At 39.1% G+C, this 15,891-nt stretch overlaps 1 protein-coding gene across 1 annotated transcript in view; it reads left to right on the forward strand.

Annotated features, from left to right (window-relative positions):
* Positions 1-1,617: 1,617 nt before the first annotated feature.
* The window catches only part of LOC137241786 (uncharacterized), a 45,127-nt gene continuing 30,853 nt past the window's right edge, over positions 1,618-15,891 (forward strand). Inside the window, exon 1 of the mRNA XM_067769187.1 lies at positions 1,618-2,395. Coding sequence (XP_067625288.1) covers positions 1,695-2,395 — 701 coding nt within the window. The 5' untranslated portion in view covers positions 1,618-1,694. The remainder of the gene's footprint in view (positions 2,396-15,891) is intronic.

Consider the following 15,891-nt stretch of genomic DNA (forward strand, 5'->3'; position numbering starts at 1 on the left):
CAGTATCAAAAAGTATATTTGTATGGAAGGTGCCATTTTTAGTTACTGACCATCCTTGAAAGGTTTCTAGTAGGTATTTCAAATTTAGTTGCATACATAATTTGTATTTTATATATATGCATACATATTTGTAATAGAAATGTAAGCACAAGTTTAGTCGTAACTGTTTCAAATGAAAGCAAACAGTGAGAATTCTTTAAACTTAATTAAAACCAATTGTTTTTTGGTTTTTATCGGCCTATTGATAAATGATTCAGGTTCGATTCGAGCTCAAGGCCAGAACAATAATTTTTTTTTTTTTTCTAATGATAATTATTGTTATTTTTTTATTTTTCTAAATTTGAAAAATTGTATTTTGTTTTTGGAATGGTAAGTAGAAAATTTTTCACCTGCCATAGCTGCGCAGATAGATCCATTTCGAAGAGTGCTAAGCCTTCATCATCAGTACGCTTTAGGCATGCTGCGCTAACCATTTAGCTATACAGCGGTGGTTTGTTTGACTGGCAAATTTGCTACTTCTATTCCTTTTTACCAACTATATTTATTCAGTGTTGCGCTATCTGGTGCAAATCACTGATAATGCTGGATTTTTTTTTTTTTTGTTTATTGTCAATTACTTTGTTTGACATTCCCAAGTGCTCATGGTTTATTAACAATTGTTTTTTTATTTTTATCGGCCTATTGATAAGTGATTCAGGTTCGATTCGAGCTCAAGGCCAGAACAATAATTTTTTTTTTCTAATGATAATTATTGTTATTTTTTTATTTTTCTAAATTTGAAAAATTGTATTTTGTTTTTGGAATAGTAAGTAGAAAATTTTTCAGACAACCTGCCATAGCTGCGCAGATAGATCCATTTCGAAAGGTGCCAAGCCTTCATCATCAGTACGCTTTAGGCATGCTGCGCTAACCATTTAGCTATACAGCGGTGGTTTGTTTGACTGGCAAATTTGCTACTTCTATTCCTTTTTACCAACTATATTTGAGCACTTGGGAATGTCAAACAAAGTAATTGACAATAAACAAAAAAAATCCAGCATTATCAGTGATTTGCACCAGATGGCGCAACACTGAATAAATATAGTTGGTAAAAAGGAATAGAAGTAGCAAATTTACCAGTCAAACAAACCACCGCTGTATAGCTAAATGGTTAGCGCAGCATGCCTAAAGCGTACTGATGATGAAGGCTTAGCACCCTTCGAAATGGATCCATCTGCGCAGCTATGGCAGGTTGTCTGAAAAATTTTCTACTTACCATTCCAAAAACAAAATACAATTTTTCAAATTTAGAAAAATAAAAAAATAATAATTATCATTAGAAAAAAAATTATTGTTCTGGCATTGAGCTCGAATCGAACCTGAATCATTTATCAATAGGCCGATAAACACAAAAAACAATTGTTAATAAACCATGAGCACTTGGGAATGTCAAAGCTCGAATCGAACCTGAATCACTTAATTAAAACCATTATATTGCAGCAATACATTTTGTTCGACCAAGTATTTTTACTACCTACACGCGTATCTAAATGTAATGCCATAACAATAGTTCTCTTATCGTTAGAACCAATTAAGTTGTATGCTTAGTTCTCAAACGCCACCGATGCATCATCATCGATTATATAGCTAATACTCGTAATAAAATATTTTTATAATCGTCAAAACGCCAGTTTATTGTGAGAAATCAGTAGAAAATGAGGTGTCGTTACTCAGCGGATCGTTACGGTATAATTGCAATATTTGCATTTATTGCAATTACAACAAACGTTCAGCTAGTGCATACTGCCAAGATATTAGGCGTTTTCATCAGCCCGAGCCCCTCGCATTTAATTGTACATATGTCAATTATGCGAACACTAGCGGAGCAAGGTCATGATATCACAGTTGTTGTTGGTCAAAAGCCAAAAGTGAATCATGAAAGCATTAAAACTATTATTATTGAACCAACTCCAGAACAGCAACGGGAATTAAATGAGGAATTATCTGGATTTGGTGTTAAAAAACAAAATCCATTTTTGATGGTTGTAAATTTTTTGCTTGCCGATAATGTTCTAGTCAATATACAATACGATATACTTAAAGACAAACGATTTGATGAGATCTATAATTCAAAGTATGATTTGGCTATAATGGGTTACTTTGTAAACGATTTTCAATTGATCGTACCAGCTAAATTGAACTGCCCGGTTATACTTAGTTGGACGGGACAACCGATGGAGATGATCAACGATTTGGTGGGCGTGCCACACGAAACTTCTTATGTACCTTCTATATTTACGCCGCATAAAAATGGTGAAGTGATGACGTTAAGCTTGCGCGTGTTTAATGTTATCTCGAGTGCTATGTTACGATTATTTACCTCTATCATGGATTATAGTATGGAAGCTAAATATAAGTGAGATCCGTGTTATTAGTGCAAGAAATATGTATGAGCATTGGGGTGGAATCTTTTTCAGTCTTACTCCTTCAAACGGCAATACCGCGGCCAAAAATATAGCGTACATTTCTAGGTGAGCTCCACAGCGGATTAAGGAGCTAAGAAAATTCCCACGATATGCAGAAGGTTCTGTATGGCTACAATAAGGAGAATAAGAAGAGGACTGATTCTCCGCTTAAAAAATGTTTTCATACGAATAATGCGTTTATATTAGGGCAGTTCCTAAAATTTAATTAACCATTTTTTACAGTCTCAGCCCTTTAACCGATTATGCCAAGGTTTAAATTTGAAAACGGTCATAAATTACAGAAATCTGCTTAACCTAGTAAATACTAGGGCTCTTCTTTGCTAACGATTATTCGACTAAACTTCTACTCGAGGAGCAACTTTTGAATTGAGTGAATCGAGTAGCTGGTATTCGATTTCAACATAGCATGCAATCGATTTGAATGCTGAATAAAATTGTGTGTTGCGGCGAGTTTCCGAAGACGTAGCTGGGCATGGAATTACGTTTTCAAGTCCTAGGATCGCAAAGAAGCAAAGTGCAAAATATTTGAGCTGTAGATGGCTTACGATAACTCCACGTCTTTACGAATCGCAAAACATGATAGGTTATAATCTAGAATTTAACTAAACAGCTTTTGCTAATAGACCAGTCTATTATTCGAATAGTCAATTATCAAGATCCCTTGCAAATACTATTTCTAGATTCTGGCCAAATGTTGTATTTTTAAAGCAAAACATTTGTTGGCCATATTTAGGCATGAGTCACATTAGAACTCGAATTAGAGTTGACAACCAATATACATACATGCTTCTCAAATCTTGAGAATCATAGCTTTCTAAACATAAATTAGTGTTGAGAGAAGTTAAAAACCAAGAGCAGTGGGCCTTGATCATCATCATCATTAATTGGCGCTTAAAACCACATCAGCTATATCTCATGCGCAATAACTGAAGCCAAATGGGAGTAACAACGGAGATCAAGTCTTCCTCGACCTGCCTCAACCTAGGTATACGCCTTCCTCCTCTTCCAAACGGCGGTGTTGATTGAAATACTTTCTTGGCCGGATCTTCTTCGTCCATTCGCATAATATGACCTAGCCATCGAAGCCGAGTGGCCCTGTTAAATTCACACATCATGAGGTTAATTCAAGGAGACCACTAGCAAAGCAAATCTACAAAGACTGCCATGCATAACTTACAGAGATACGCTAGAAACACCTGTTTGGAGCAAAGGGAGTAACTTAATCATTTATTGGCACTAGATAATACCTCTATACTCTCTTAGTTTTCGAGGAATCTGGATGAAGGCGATAACCGATTGGTAGCACCATTAATATCAACTTTTACTTCACCTGGATAATGTTATCGACCTGAATCTATTGGCCAAAGACTACAGGTCAAATTCGATATAACGAAATACCCTGCCGATGTGCTTTCTATCTTATAAGGTGAACTTCCCTTTTTTGATAGCGAAACGAGGTCATTATATTTAAAGAAGAGGTCAACGCCATTACATTGGCACTTACCGGTTAATGCCATACAGCACTTAGCGTCCTGAGAGCCAAGAATAGATTCAGCATGAATGGGCTCGCATAAATGGTGGAATGTAGGCTATGAACAGAGACATAAGTTCATCAAAAAGAGTAAAGCATTTAATGGGCACTGAAATGCTTGACGTCAGTTTAGCAGCGTGGACCTAGGCACTCTCTAAGTACTACATCCGACATTATAATCCCTAATAATCTAAATTTATCAGATACACACATTTGCCAGTTGTGGTTACAAGGCCCGGTTTTTCAGTAGTAATCTTTCTGCCAAAAGCGGTCAGACGAACATACGAAAATGCCAAAGACTGCAGGCCAATTAGCCCCACATCCTTCATGCTCACGGTCCTCGAGAGGCCTCGGGATATCTATATTAGATCAATAATAACAGGATCAAACCTGTCAAAGGCACAGCACGTATACATGAAGGGAAGATCTGTGGAGAGCGCCCTCCATGAGCTAACGGGTTTTGTGGAAAGATCACTACACTACAAACAATTCACACTAGCAGCTTTCCTAGATATAGAAGGTGACTTCAACAACATCGAAACCGGCACAATTGTGAAAGCCCTGCAAAGGCCCGGAGTTGACAACCACATTTGTGGATGGACTCAATCAATGCTGGAAAACAGAACCATACAAGCGGATATGGGCTCAGTGACAATGACCCGCAAAGTGAGTAGAGGTACACCCCAGGGCGGGGTTCTCTTGCCACTACTCTGGGTCATTGCACTGAACGAGATACTACTCGAACTCGACAAGAATGGTGTTAAGGCAGTAGCATACGCAGACAACGTGGTCATTGCAGTTTCGGGGTCTTTTCCCTCCACGCTAAGCGACATCCTTCAGGGTGAGCCAAGCAGGCTACACACCTGGGCGGCATCGTGTGGCCTCAACATCAACCCTAACAAAACAGAACTGATACTGTTCAGTAACAGAACGAAAATGCCAACATTTCGACTGCCCTCACTAGATGGTACGGAACTCTCGCTCTCAACTAGAGTTAAGTACCTAGGTGTCGTAATAGGCAACAAGTTAAATTGGAAAACCAATATCGAAAAAAGAGTAGAGAGGGCGTATATCGCATACTACTCGTGCAAGAGAATAGTTAGCAGAAATTTGGGGCTAAAGCCAAACCTTATGATGTGGCTCTACACGGCGTTCATACGGTCCATCCTGGCGTACGGAGCCATAGCATGGTGGCCTGCCCTGAACAAGCAATACAACACTAAAAAATAGACAAAATACAAAGAGCAGCATGCGCAGAGGTAACAGGTGCCCTTAGATCGTGCCCCACGGACGCACTAAATGTTATGCTTAACCTGCTGCCACTGGCCGTCCACATCAGATATACAGCGATCAGCACAGCCTTCAGGCTAAGGCAGTCTAGATGCTGGAAAGAAAAACGATATTGCCACAGTGACATCCTAACAAGGCTTTTCGATGTGGATTCGACAACAGATTACCTCTCAAAAACACTGATCTTCGACAGAAATTACAAGGTGCAGATACCCTCTAGAACGGATTGCTCGGCCGACAAATTTGGCAGGCAGGGGGTCACCTCACTCTACACTGACGGATCCAAAATGGACTACGGCGTCGGCGCAGGTGTCTTCTCCAACCAACTAAAAGTCGCAATCCCCATCCGTCTTCCAAACATAGCAAACATCTTCCAAGCAGAGCTGCAAGGAATAGAGAGGGCCTGCATCTTCCTGCTGCAGAACCGGATAGACGGTGAGGTAGTCATATACTCCGACAGTCAAGCGGCGCTCAAAGCGCTAGAATCACCGTACACATCCTCTAAAACCGTCGATAACTGTAAGAGGGTGCTATGTGAAGCAGGTAACCAGGCAGCTATCACAATCAGCTGGGTACCCGGCCACAGGAACATTGACGGCAACGAAAAAGCAGATGAAATAGCAAAGGCAGGAGCATCATTAGGCATCACGGAAGCAGTCACGGTGCATCGACCACTCAGATCAATTAAAAGAGACATTCTCACCTATCTTAGGAAAATAGCAATACGTGATTAGTACTCTACGGACACCTGTAGAATCACCAAACTAATCTGACCAGAGTACAACCAGAAAAGAACCGACGATGTACTAAATAGGTGTAGAAAGGAAATATACAGAATCATGGCCACTATTACAGGGCACTGGCCGTTTGGCCCGCACGCAACTAGAATGGGTACCCCCTATAATGAGAGGTATAGAAGCTGTAGACAGGTGGGTGCCGAGGAATCGGTTACTCACTTCCTCTGCGAGTGCCCAGCCCTCGCGAATTTTGGGTCCCGAACTCTAGGTACCTATGTGTTTCCGGACTTTAAGGTGGTGTCAAACTGCCGCATCAAGCACATCTGTAGGTTTAAGTAAAATAATACGCAGGGTACATCAGCCAAAATATAATTGGTTCCAGGAGAAAGTTCATCAAAATGGCGCCTAGAGCGCTACTTGGGCCGGCTCCATAGCCGGGCAGCACAGCAACCAACCAACCAACCAGGTACAAGGACGAGGATCCTTGCAGTAGCTCCGAATAGATTACGTCCATACCAGGGGACCTCATGCCCTCAAAGGATTCCCCAGCCATCTCAAACGCTATTTCATAGGAGAGTCCTAACATGCCGGTCTTAACTTATGACTTCACATATTTTCCAGGTTTTCGGACGCATCTGGAAAATACACTACGAACAGTGACTTTGATCCTTCTTCCCCAGATTAGAGTAAGCTCAGATATTCAACTTTAACGCCAGCTTTATTTACTCTCGCTCCCTGTTTATTGCTTTGTGAAGCCGGATGCCTCTAGGATAGAAAATGACAGCGTATCCACTGTGTTTTAGTTCGCTGAACTATGTTGATGCCTGCATATAGCTTATATCCATTGCCTTTGACTCAATAAATATCTAAGTCCAGCTGACTATCGCAAACTATAGAGCTTTTCTAGCGGCTAGTTTATTTGTTTGCAACGTTTTCGTGGGTTCTATACCCTTAGACATAGTTTACATATAACGAAATTATCTTCATATTCGTACTTAATCATTTGGATAAGTTTCTGTACAATAACTATATTTATAATATTGAGTCGAATATTAAATCGAATCCTAAAACTTTTTGGAACTATATAAAGTCAAAAAAAGGCGGCTCCATTGTACCCTCTGGAGTTTTCCTTGATGATCAACCTGCGCGATCTCTAAGTGAGGCAGCGAACTTATTTGCTGAGTTTTTTAAGTCAAATTTTTCTCAGGATGATAATAATAAAGCGGTTGATTTTTCATTGGATGCCGTTAGTACCCTGAACTTCGGTACGCTTACTCTCTCCTGTGAGGATGTTAGTAAGGCTATTATTATATTTAAATCCTCATCCCAAACTGACGTTGATGGGTTTTCTTCTGTCTTGTTAAAAAACTGTCCAGCCTTGGTTTATCCGTTGACTCTGATTTTCAATAAATCATTATCATCTGGGACGTTCATCGATGATTGGAAGCTCACCTCGATTACGCCCGTTTTCAAATGTGGAAATAAGAACGATGTGCGTAACTATAGACCAATATCCAAGCTGTCCACAATCTCTAAAATTTTTGAGCATGCTGTGAATGCCAAGTTGAGTTTTGCTGTTAAATCCCTTATATCACCCAACCAGCACGGGTTTGTTGCTGATAGGTCCACGGTTTCAAATCTTGCTGTTTTTAGCGAATACTGTGTAGATTCTTTCTCTGCTGGACTACAGGTTGATTGCATTTACACTGACTTTTCCAAAGCTTTTGATAGAGTTCCTCACACAGTTCTGATAAAAAAATTAAGCTGTATCGGTTTTCATTCAACGTTTCTTTTGTGGATTCGTTCTTATTTAAGTAATAGACACTGCGTTGTTACCATTGATGGGAAAATGTCTAGTCCGTTCGTTGCGACTTCTGGCGTTCCCCAGGGAAGTATACTAGGCCCACTTTTATTTATATTATTTATTAATGACATCAGCAGTTGTTTTTCGTTTGCAAAGTGTTTACTTTATGCAGATGACTTAAAAATATTCTCAGCTATTAAATCGCAAGATGATGCCATAAAGCTGCAGGATGATATAAATAAGCTTCACCAATGGTGCCTGAACTCCTGTCTCTCTTTAAATACGCAAAAATGCTTCCAAATAGTTTATTCAAAATCAACTAACAATTTCTCTACAAAATACAGTATATCTAACTGTGAACTTCAATGTGTTGACGAGATTAAAGACCTGGGTGTCGTTTTTGACAAAAGGTTTTCCTTCATTAATCACATTAACTACGTAACATCGAAAGCATATTCTATGATCGGATTTGTACGGCGCAATGCTTCAAAATTCTCAGACCCCTATACCTTTAAGCTGCTCTACACGTCATACGTTAGATCTCACATTGAATATGCTGTCTTCATTTGGAGACCAAGCAACCAAACGGCCATTTGTAGAATTGAGAGAATTCAAAAATTTTTTCTTAAATACGCCCTTCGCCCGTTAAACTTTTCGGAGCCGATTCCTTCCTACTCTGCACGTCTTTTACTTTTAAGTCTCAAGTCTTTGGAAAATCGTAGATCTATACTGTGCTTGTCATTCATGTATAATGTTATTAATGGCTACATTGATTGCCCTTATTTGCTGGAAAGGATTCGATTTAATGTTCCCCAAAGATCTCTAAGAAATTCCTTTCCATTTTATTACGATTATTTCAGAACGAATTACGCTGGTAATGCTCCCATTACGCGTGCTATTCGGGAGCTTAACTCAATAAGTAATTCCGCTGCTCTTGATTTTTCTATACAAAGAGCTGAATTTATGAATATTTTGAAGTCTGCTTTCTAAGTAAACCGATTACTTTTAGGCATAAGTATTTTTTAAATTTTCCTTGTATCATAGTCTGTAAGGATTAAAATTCATAGACTTAAACAAATAAATAAATAAATAAACTCTTTATCGACAATTAAATTACTAGATTTCCCATATACATTCTTGCGTTCTATAATCGGTAGTCATGAAACAATTCTGGAGATGCCGATGCATTTTTCTGGACCATAGATTTCGAGTTTCATCTTTCGGTAGGTAAGGTTGAAATGATCGATCAGTAAAGACTTAACATTAACAGAAGGACACGATATCGATTGTAAAGTAGCGATAAGCAGTCAAGTGTGACGTAGTTCCGCAGAGCGAAGCAATTTTGTACTCGTGAATGCGGAATCTTCTATGTGTGATTTGTCAAGTATCGGGTACCCGATAGTATCGAACCAAAAAGACTGGAGATACTCAAAGTATCGATACTAAATTTACAAGACAAATGCGTGCATCAACAATAAACCTTGAAATGAGATATCAGTATTTGGTAGTGTGTTGCATAAAGGCCGGATTTAGAATGAACGCTCTGCCAAGAGCTTCAACTTTTCTAGAAGAGCTCTTAGCTTTACGTTCCAAGAACTTTGTGTCGAAATACCGCACTTAAAATATAAAAACTCATCTGTTAAAGCGAAGCACTGAAAAAAGCGTTCTATGTTAATCCGGTACAGACATGATTAAAATCAACTAATGAAAAGGAGAGGTTTACGCCGATCACTTTATCGGCGGCGCCGGCGTTCTTACTTTAAAAAGCTTGATATTTCTATTTAAAAACAAGTAAGGAAGGCTAAGTTCGGGTGTAACCAAACATTACATACTCAGTTGAGAGATATGGAGACAAAATAAGGGAAAATCACCTCGTAGTAAAATGAACCTAGGGTAACCCTGGAATGTGTTTGTATGACATGTGTATCAAAGGGAAGGTATTAAAGAGTATTTTAAGAAGGAGTGGGCCATAGTTCTATAGATGAACGCCATTTAGGGATATCGCCATAACGGTGGACCAGGGCTGACTCTAGAATTTGTTTGTACGGCATGGGTATCAAATAAAAGTGTTAATGAGTATTTTAAAAGGGAGTGTGCCTAAGTTCTATAGGAGGACGCCTTTTCGAGATATCGCCATAAAGGTGGACCAGGGGTGACTCTAGAATTTGTTTGTACGATATGGGTATCAAATGAAAGGTGTTAATGAGTATTTTAGAAGGGAGTGGGCCTAAGTTCTATAGGTAGACGCCTTTTCGAGATATCGCCATAAAGGTGGACCAGGGGTGACTCTAGAATTTGTTTGTACGATATGGGTATCAAACGAAAGGTGTTAATGAGTATTTTAAAAGGGAATGGGCCTTAGTTCAATGGGTGGACGCCTTTTGAAGATATCGCCATAAAGGTGGACCAGGGGTGACTCTAGAATTTGTTTGTACGATATGGGTACCAAATGAAAGATGTTAATGAGTATTTTAAAAGGGCGTGGGCCTTAGTTCTATAGGTGGACGCCTTTTCGAGATATCGCCATAAAGGTGGACCAGGGGTGACTCTAGAATTGTTTTGTACGATATGGGTATCAAATGAAAGGTGTTAATGAGTATTTTAAAAGGGAGTGGGCCTAAGTTCTATAGGAGGACTCCTTTTCGGGATATCGCCATAAAGGTGGACCAGGGGTGACTCTAGAATTTGTTTGTACGATATGGGTATCAAATGAAAGGTGTTAATGAGTATTTTAAAAGGGAGTGGGCCTTAAATCTATAAGTGGACGCCTTTTCGAGATATCGCCATAAACGTGGACCAGGGGTGACTCTAGAATGCGTTTGTACAATATGGGTATCAAACGAGAGGTGTTGATGAGTATTTTAAAACGGAGTGGGCCTTAGTTCTATGGGTGGACGCCTTTTCGAGATATCGCCATAAAGGTGGACCAGGATTGACTCTAGAATTTGTTTGTACGATATGGGTATCAAATGAAAGGTGTCTATAAGTATTTTAAAAGGGAGTGGGCCTTAGTTCTAGGTGGGCGCCTTTTCGAGATATCGCCATAAAGGTGCACCAGGGGTGACTCTAGAATTTGTTTGTACGATATGGGTATCAAACGAAAGGTTATAATGAGTATTTTAAAAGGGAGTGGGCCTTAGTTCTATAGGTGGACGCCTTTTCGAGATATCGCCATAAAGGTGGACCAGGGGTGACTCTATAATGTGTTTGTACGATATGGGTATCAAATTAAAGGCATTAAAAAAAAAAAAAATAAATGTAAGGCGCGATAACCTCCGAAGAGATCTAAGGCCGAGCTTCTCTTCCAATTTGCGTCGTGCTCCTCTTGATTTTTCCCTACAAATTGGCCGGACGGGACCTACATGTTTTATGCCGACTCCGAACGGCATCTGCAAGGCAGATGAGTTTTCACTGAGAGCTTTTCATGGCAGAAATACAATCGGAGCGCTTGCCAGACACTGCCGAGGGGCGACCCCGCTTAGAAAAATTTTCTTCTAATTGAAAAATCTTATTTCTAAAATTTTGATGTTGCTTTGCCCGGGAGTTGAACCCAGGGCATACGGTGTGATAGGCGGAGCACGCTACCATCACACCACGGTGGCCGCCATTAAAGGCATTAATGAGGGTTTTAAAAGGGAGTGGTTTTAGTTGTATATGTGAAGGCGTTTTCGAGATATCGACCAAAATGTGGACCAGGGTGACCCAGAATATCATCTGTCGGGTACCGCTAATTTATTTATATATGTAATACCACGAACAGTTGTTCTTCCAAGATTCCAAGGGCTTTTAATTTCGCCCTGCAAAACTTTTTCAAAGTTTTTTACAAAGTTTTTTTCTAAAGTTATATTTTGCGTCAAGAGACGAATCCAATTACAATGTGTAATGTACCTTAACTTTGGTACAAATTACTTTTGTTAAATAAAATAGAACGATTGAGAAGGCACGTGTTTTATTATAATAGTTCGTGTCTAGAACAATCTTCAATAATATGTATATTCAAGTGGTTGTGTAGGAATATGTGTATATAGGAATGTGTAATGTGAATCGATTGTATGTGTGTTCCTGAACCGATGATAGGTTCGTTCCTGACATCCCTCCTTTTCAGCGCTACCTTGCGGTTGTTTTAATTACACGTCCAGAGCGAGTGCGTGGTGGATGATTGAGGCTAGCTGCATCCTGTGGTGTAGCAGGCGTGGAAGGTTCAGCTTCACGAGGCACGTTATCTGGCGGACACTGTTGTGTTGTGCTTTCTGTCGGTGGCTTTCTCTTGCGTAGTGTATTCTCTACTCTGTTTTTTATTTCTATTTGCTGTTCCTTTCTCACCTTCCTTGAGTTTTGTTAGTTTTTTGCTTAGGTTTTTTATTATTTTTGGATTGAGTAGCTTTTCATTGGTAGGTAATAGCGTTCTGGTTCTTCTGTTCATTAACCGTTGAACTGGAGACCCCAGGTCCAGTATACATTGTCACGGGCCAGTTTTAGCGTCCCTTGTAGTCCCTTATGACTAAGGTGGCAATGTTTCATTACTAATGGCACCATTGAGTTTGGAACCAATACTCTGTGATCTTTAAAAATTATGTCCTCGTACACGCTGAGAGCCTCTCTGTAGTACCAATATTTTTTGAGATCTACCGGCACTTTATTGATGGTCTCTGGCCATCCTTTTAATATGGTTGACTTTAAATCATTAAGTTCTTTACTTTTTGAGGTCTCTGCTTTAAGTTCGTCTTTTCGCATTTTCGTGAATGGCACAATACCACATATTTGTAAATTTTCTGTATTTAAATCTTCACTATCTAAGTTTTCGTAGTATGTACTCAGTAAATCTGCTACATACAATTCCGTACCTTTTTTATACGTGACTTTTGGATTATAAGGCAGGATTTGTTACATGATTCTTTGCAATCTCGGTGGTGCATCTGTTATTGGCTTTTTAAATATTGTCTCAAGAGGTTTATGGTCAGATTCGATCGTTAAATCTTTGCAACCCCAAATGTACATGTGAAATTTTTTACATGCGACTAGAATGGCGTTTGCTTCTTTTTCTAATTGGCTATAACTCTGTTCGGTTTTTGTGAACGATTTCGCACAGTAAGCGATCGGCTTCTGTTTTTGTATTAGTACTCCGCCACATGCATAACTACTGGCATCTACTGGCAACAAAATTGGCGCTTTCGTGTCATAATACCCTAGTACTGGTGGATTCTTTAACAGATTTTTCAATTTATTGAATGCTTCATTGTGTTGCGTATCCCACACCCACTCAACATCTTTTCGCAATAATTGTCTTAGTGGTTGGGTGATATCTGCCAAATTTTTTATGAATTTCGACACGTATGTTACCATACCCAAGAATCTTTGCAACTCTTTCACGTTTTCCGGTTGCTTAATTTTCGTTATAATTTCAATTTTTTCGGGATCAGGTTTTACCCCTTCAGCGGAGACTATATGTCCCAGAAACTTTACTTCTTGTGTATTAAAAACGCATTTTTATTTATTAAGCTTAAGGCCTGCTTTTCTGAATTTTTCAAGTACCTCTTGAGTGATCCTCTCTAGTTCTAGTTTGCTGGTGGCATGCAAGAGAACATTATCCATAGACACCTCCTCGTTCTTTACGTCCGCTATCAACTAACTCATTACTTGTTGGAAAACTTCCGGAGCCGATGCTAATCCAAATGGCATTCTTAAGCAAGAGTATCTTCCGAATGGGGTACTGAATGTCAGATATTCTGAAGTACGAGGTGTTACTTGCAGTTGCCAAAAGCCTTTTTTACAATCGAGTAACGTGAACCACTTAGAGCCGTGGATGCGGGCTGTAATTTCTTCTAACGTAGTAAGTGGATAATAACGTCTTTTGAGATTTTTATTTATCTCCGATGGATCTAAACAGAGTCTAATTTTATTATTTTTTTTTACTACGACCATGGGTGACACAGCCGGTGTCGGCTTGGTTATGGGTTTAATTATTTTTTGCGCTACCATACTATCAAGCTCATCTTTAACCTGCTGTCTAATAGTATACGGGATTTTTCGCGCAGGACATATGCTTAGTATCGGATTTTCTATTAAGTCTATGTCGTATTTGTATTGCTTAAGGCAACCAATTCCTACAAACAAGTTTTCATCAACAGTTAAAGTTTCAATACGCTTCACTAATTTCAATTTCTCACATGTTGACTTACCAAGCACTGCTGTAACATCCGCTTTGACAACTAAGTATTTTATGGGTACCTCTTGTTTTTTAATAAGCGTGTCTATGACCACTTCACCCAGTACGAGGATTTTATGGTTTGAAAACGACGTTAATTGCTTTGTTGGCGATGGACTGATGTGAACGTCTATTTTCTTTATTATTTCGTAGTTTAAAACATTGTACTGGCTACCTGTGTCAAGCTTAAACTTTACCATTACCTTTTTGGCCAGCGTAGCTTTTTCATACCAATCTTCGACGTCCACACTGTCCAAATCTGCACCTACCGTAGACACTAAAAAACTGTAATCGTTGCTTTCTCGGTCTTGGACCAGTTCGTTGACCGTTTTGCTTTCGCAACATTTGGTAAGGTGGCCTTTTCTTTTGCAATTTTGGCAAACCTTTTTAAGGGCCGGACAGTTACGGCGACCGTGCGTGGTATCACACCTGTTGCAGTGAAAGGCTTCATCTTTTTTGTTAGTTCCTTTGATGTCTCTTTTAGTTTGCTTTTTGTTCCACGTAACTACGTCAACTGTGGCCGCTTGCTTCATTGTTGTTACCTGCATCTTAACTTGCTCTGCAGAGTGACATATATCTATTGCTTTTTCCAGGGTTAATTTGCTTTCCGCTAGTAGTTTTTCTCTTGTTGTATCATTTGTTATACCTACCACTATTCTATCGCGAATTAAAGTGTCTTCTAACGTCCCGTAACCACAATTTTTAATTTTGCTTCTTAGATCTGTAACGAATTCATGAAATGTTTGACACTCGTTTTGTACGATGGCATTGAATACATATCTTTCGTACGTTTCGTTGATTTGGGGTGCAAAATATTCCGTAAATCGCCTTTTGATTGTGCTGACGCTTTTTTTATCACTTTCTGTTAAATTAAAAGTATTGTAAATTACTGCTGCGTCATTTCCTACCGACGACATGAATACTGCGACTTGCACTTCTGGTTTCTTAGTATCCAGTTCTGTCGCGATCGCGTACCACTCGAATTGTTGAAGCCACAATTTCCACTCGTTTGCCACATTTTGGTAATTGTTGATGACAAAACTCTTTGGTGGTCTAATATTGTGGTCCAGTTTTTCGCTATTAGTTGCTGATTCTGGCATTTTTTCGCTTTAATTCGGGTTTCGGCACCATGTAAGGTACCTTAACTTTGGTACAAAATACTTTTGTTAAATAAAATAGAACGATTGAGAAGGCACGTGTCTTATTATAATAGTTCGTGTCTAGAACAATCTTCAATAATATGTATATTCAAGGTGTGTACAATAAGAGTGGTTGTGTAGTAATATGTGTATATAGGAATGTGTATTGTGAATCGATTGTATGTGTGTTCCTGAACCGATGATAGGTTCGTTCCTGACACCATGTTTCATCCCTTTTTTCGTATTTGGTATATTATTATGGCATTTTTTTCATTTTTCGTAATTTTCGATATCGAAAAAGTGGGCGTGGTCATAGTCGGATTTCGCCCATTTTTACACCAATATAAAGTGAGTTCAGATAAGTACGTGAACTGAGTTTAGTAAAGATATATCGATTTTTGCTCAAGTTATCGTGTTAACGGCCGAGCGGAAGGACAGACGGTCGACTGTGTATAAAAACTGGGCGTGGCTTCAACCAATTTCGCCCTTTTTCACAGAAAACAGTTATCGTCCTAGAATCTAAGCCTCTACCAAATTTCACAAGGATTGGTAATGTTTTGTTCGACATATGGCATTAAAAGTATCCTAGACAAATTAAATGAAAAGGGCGGAGCCACGCCCATTTTGAAAATTTCTTTTATTTTTGTATTTTGTTGCACCATATCATTACTGGAGTTGAATGTTGACATAATTTACTTATATACTGTAAAGATAATAACT

Source organism: Eurosta solidaginis, chromosome 2, assembly GCF_040869045.1.
Source record: "Eurosta solidaginis isolate ZX-2024a chromosome 2, ASM4086904v1, whole genome shotgun sequence".
Classification (NCBI taxonomy): Eukaryota; Metazoa; Arthropoda; class Insecta; order Diptera; family Tephritidae; genus Eurosta; species Eurosta solidaginis.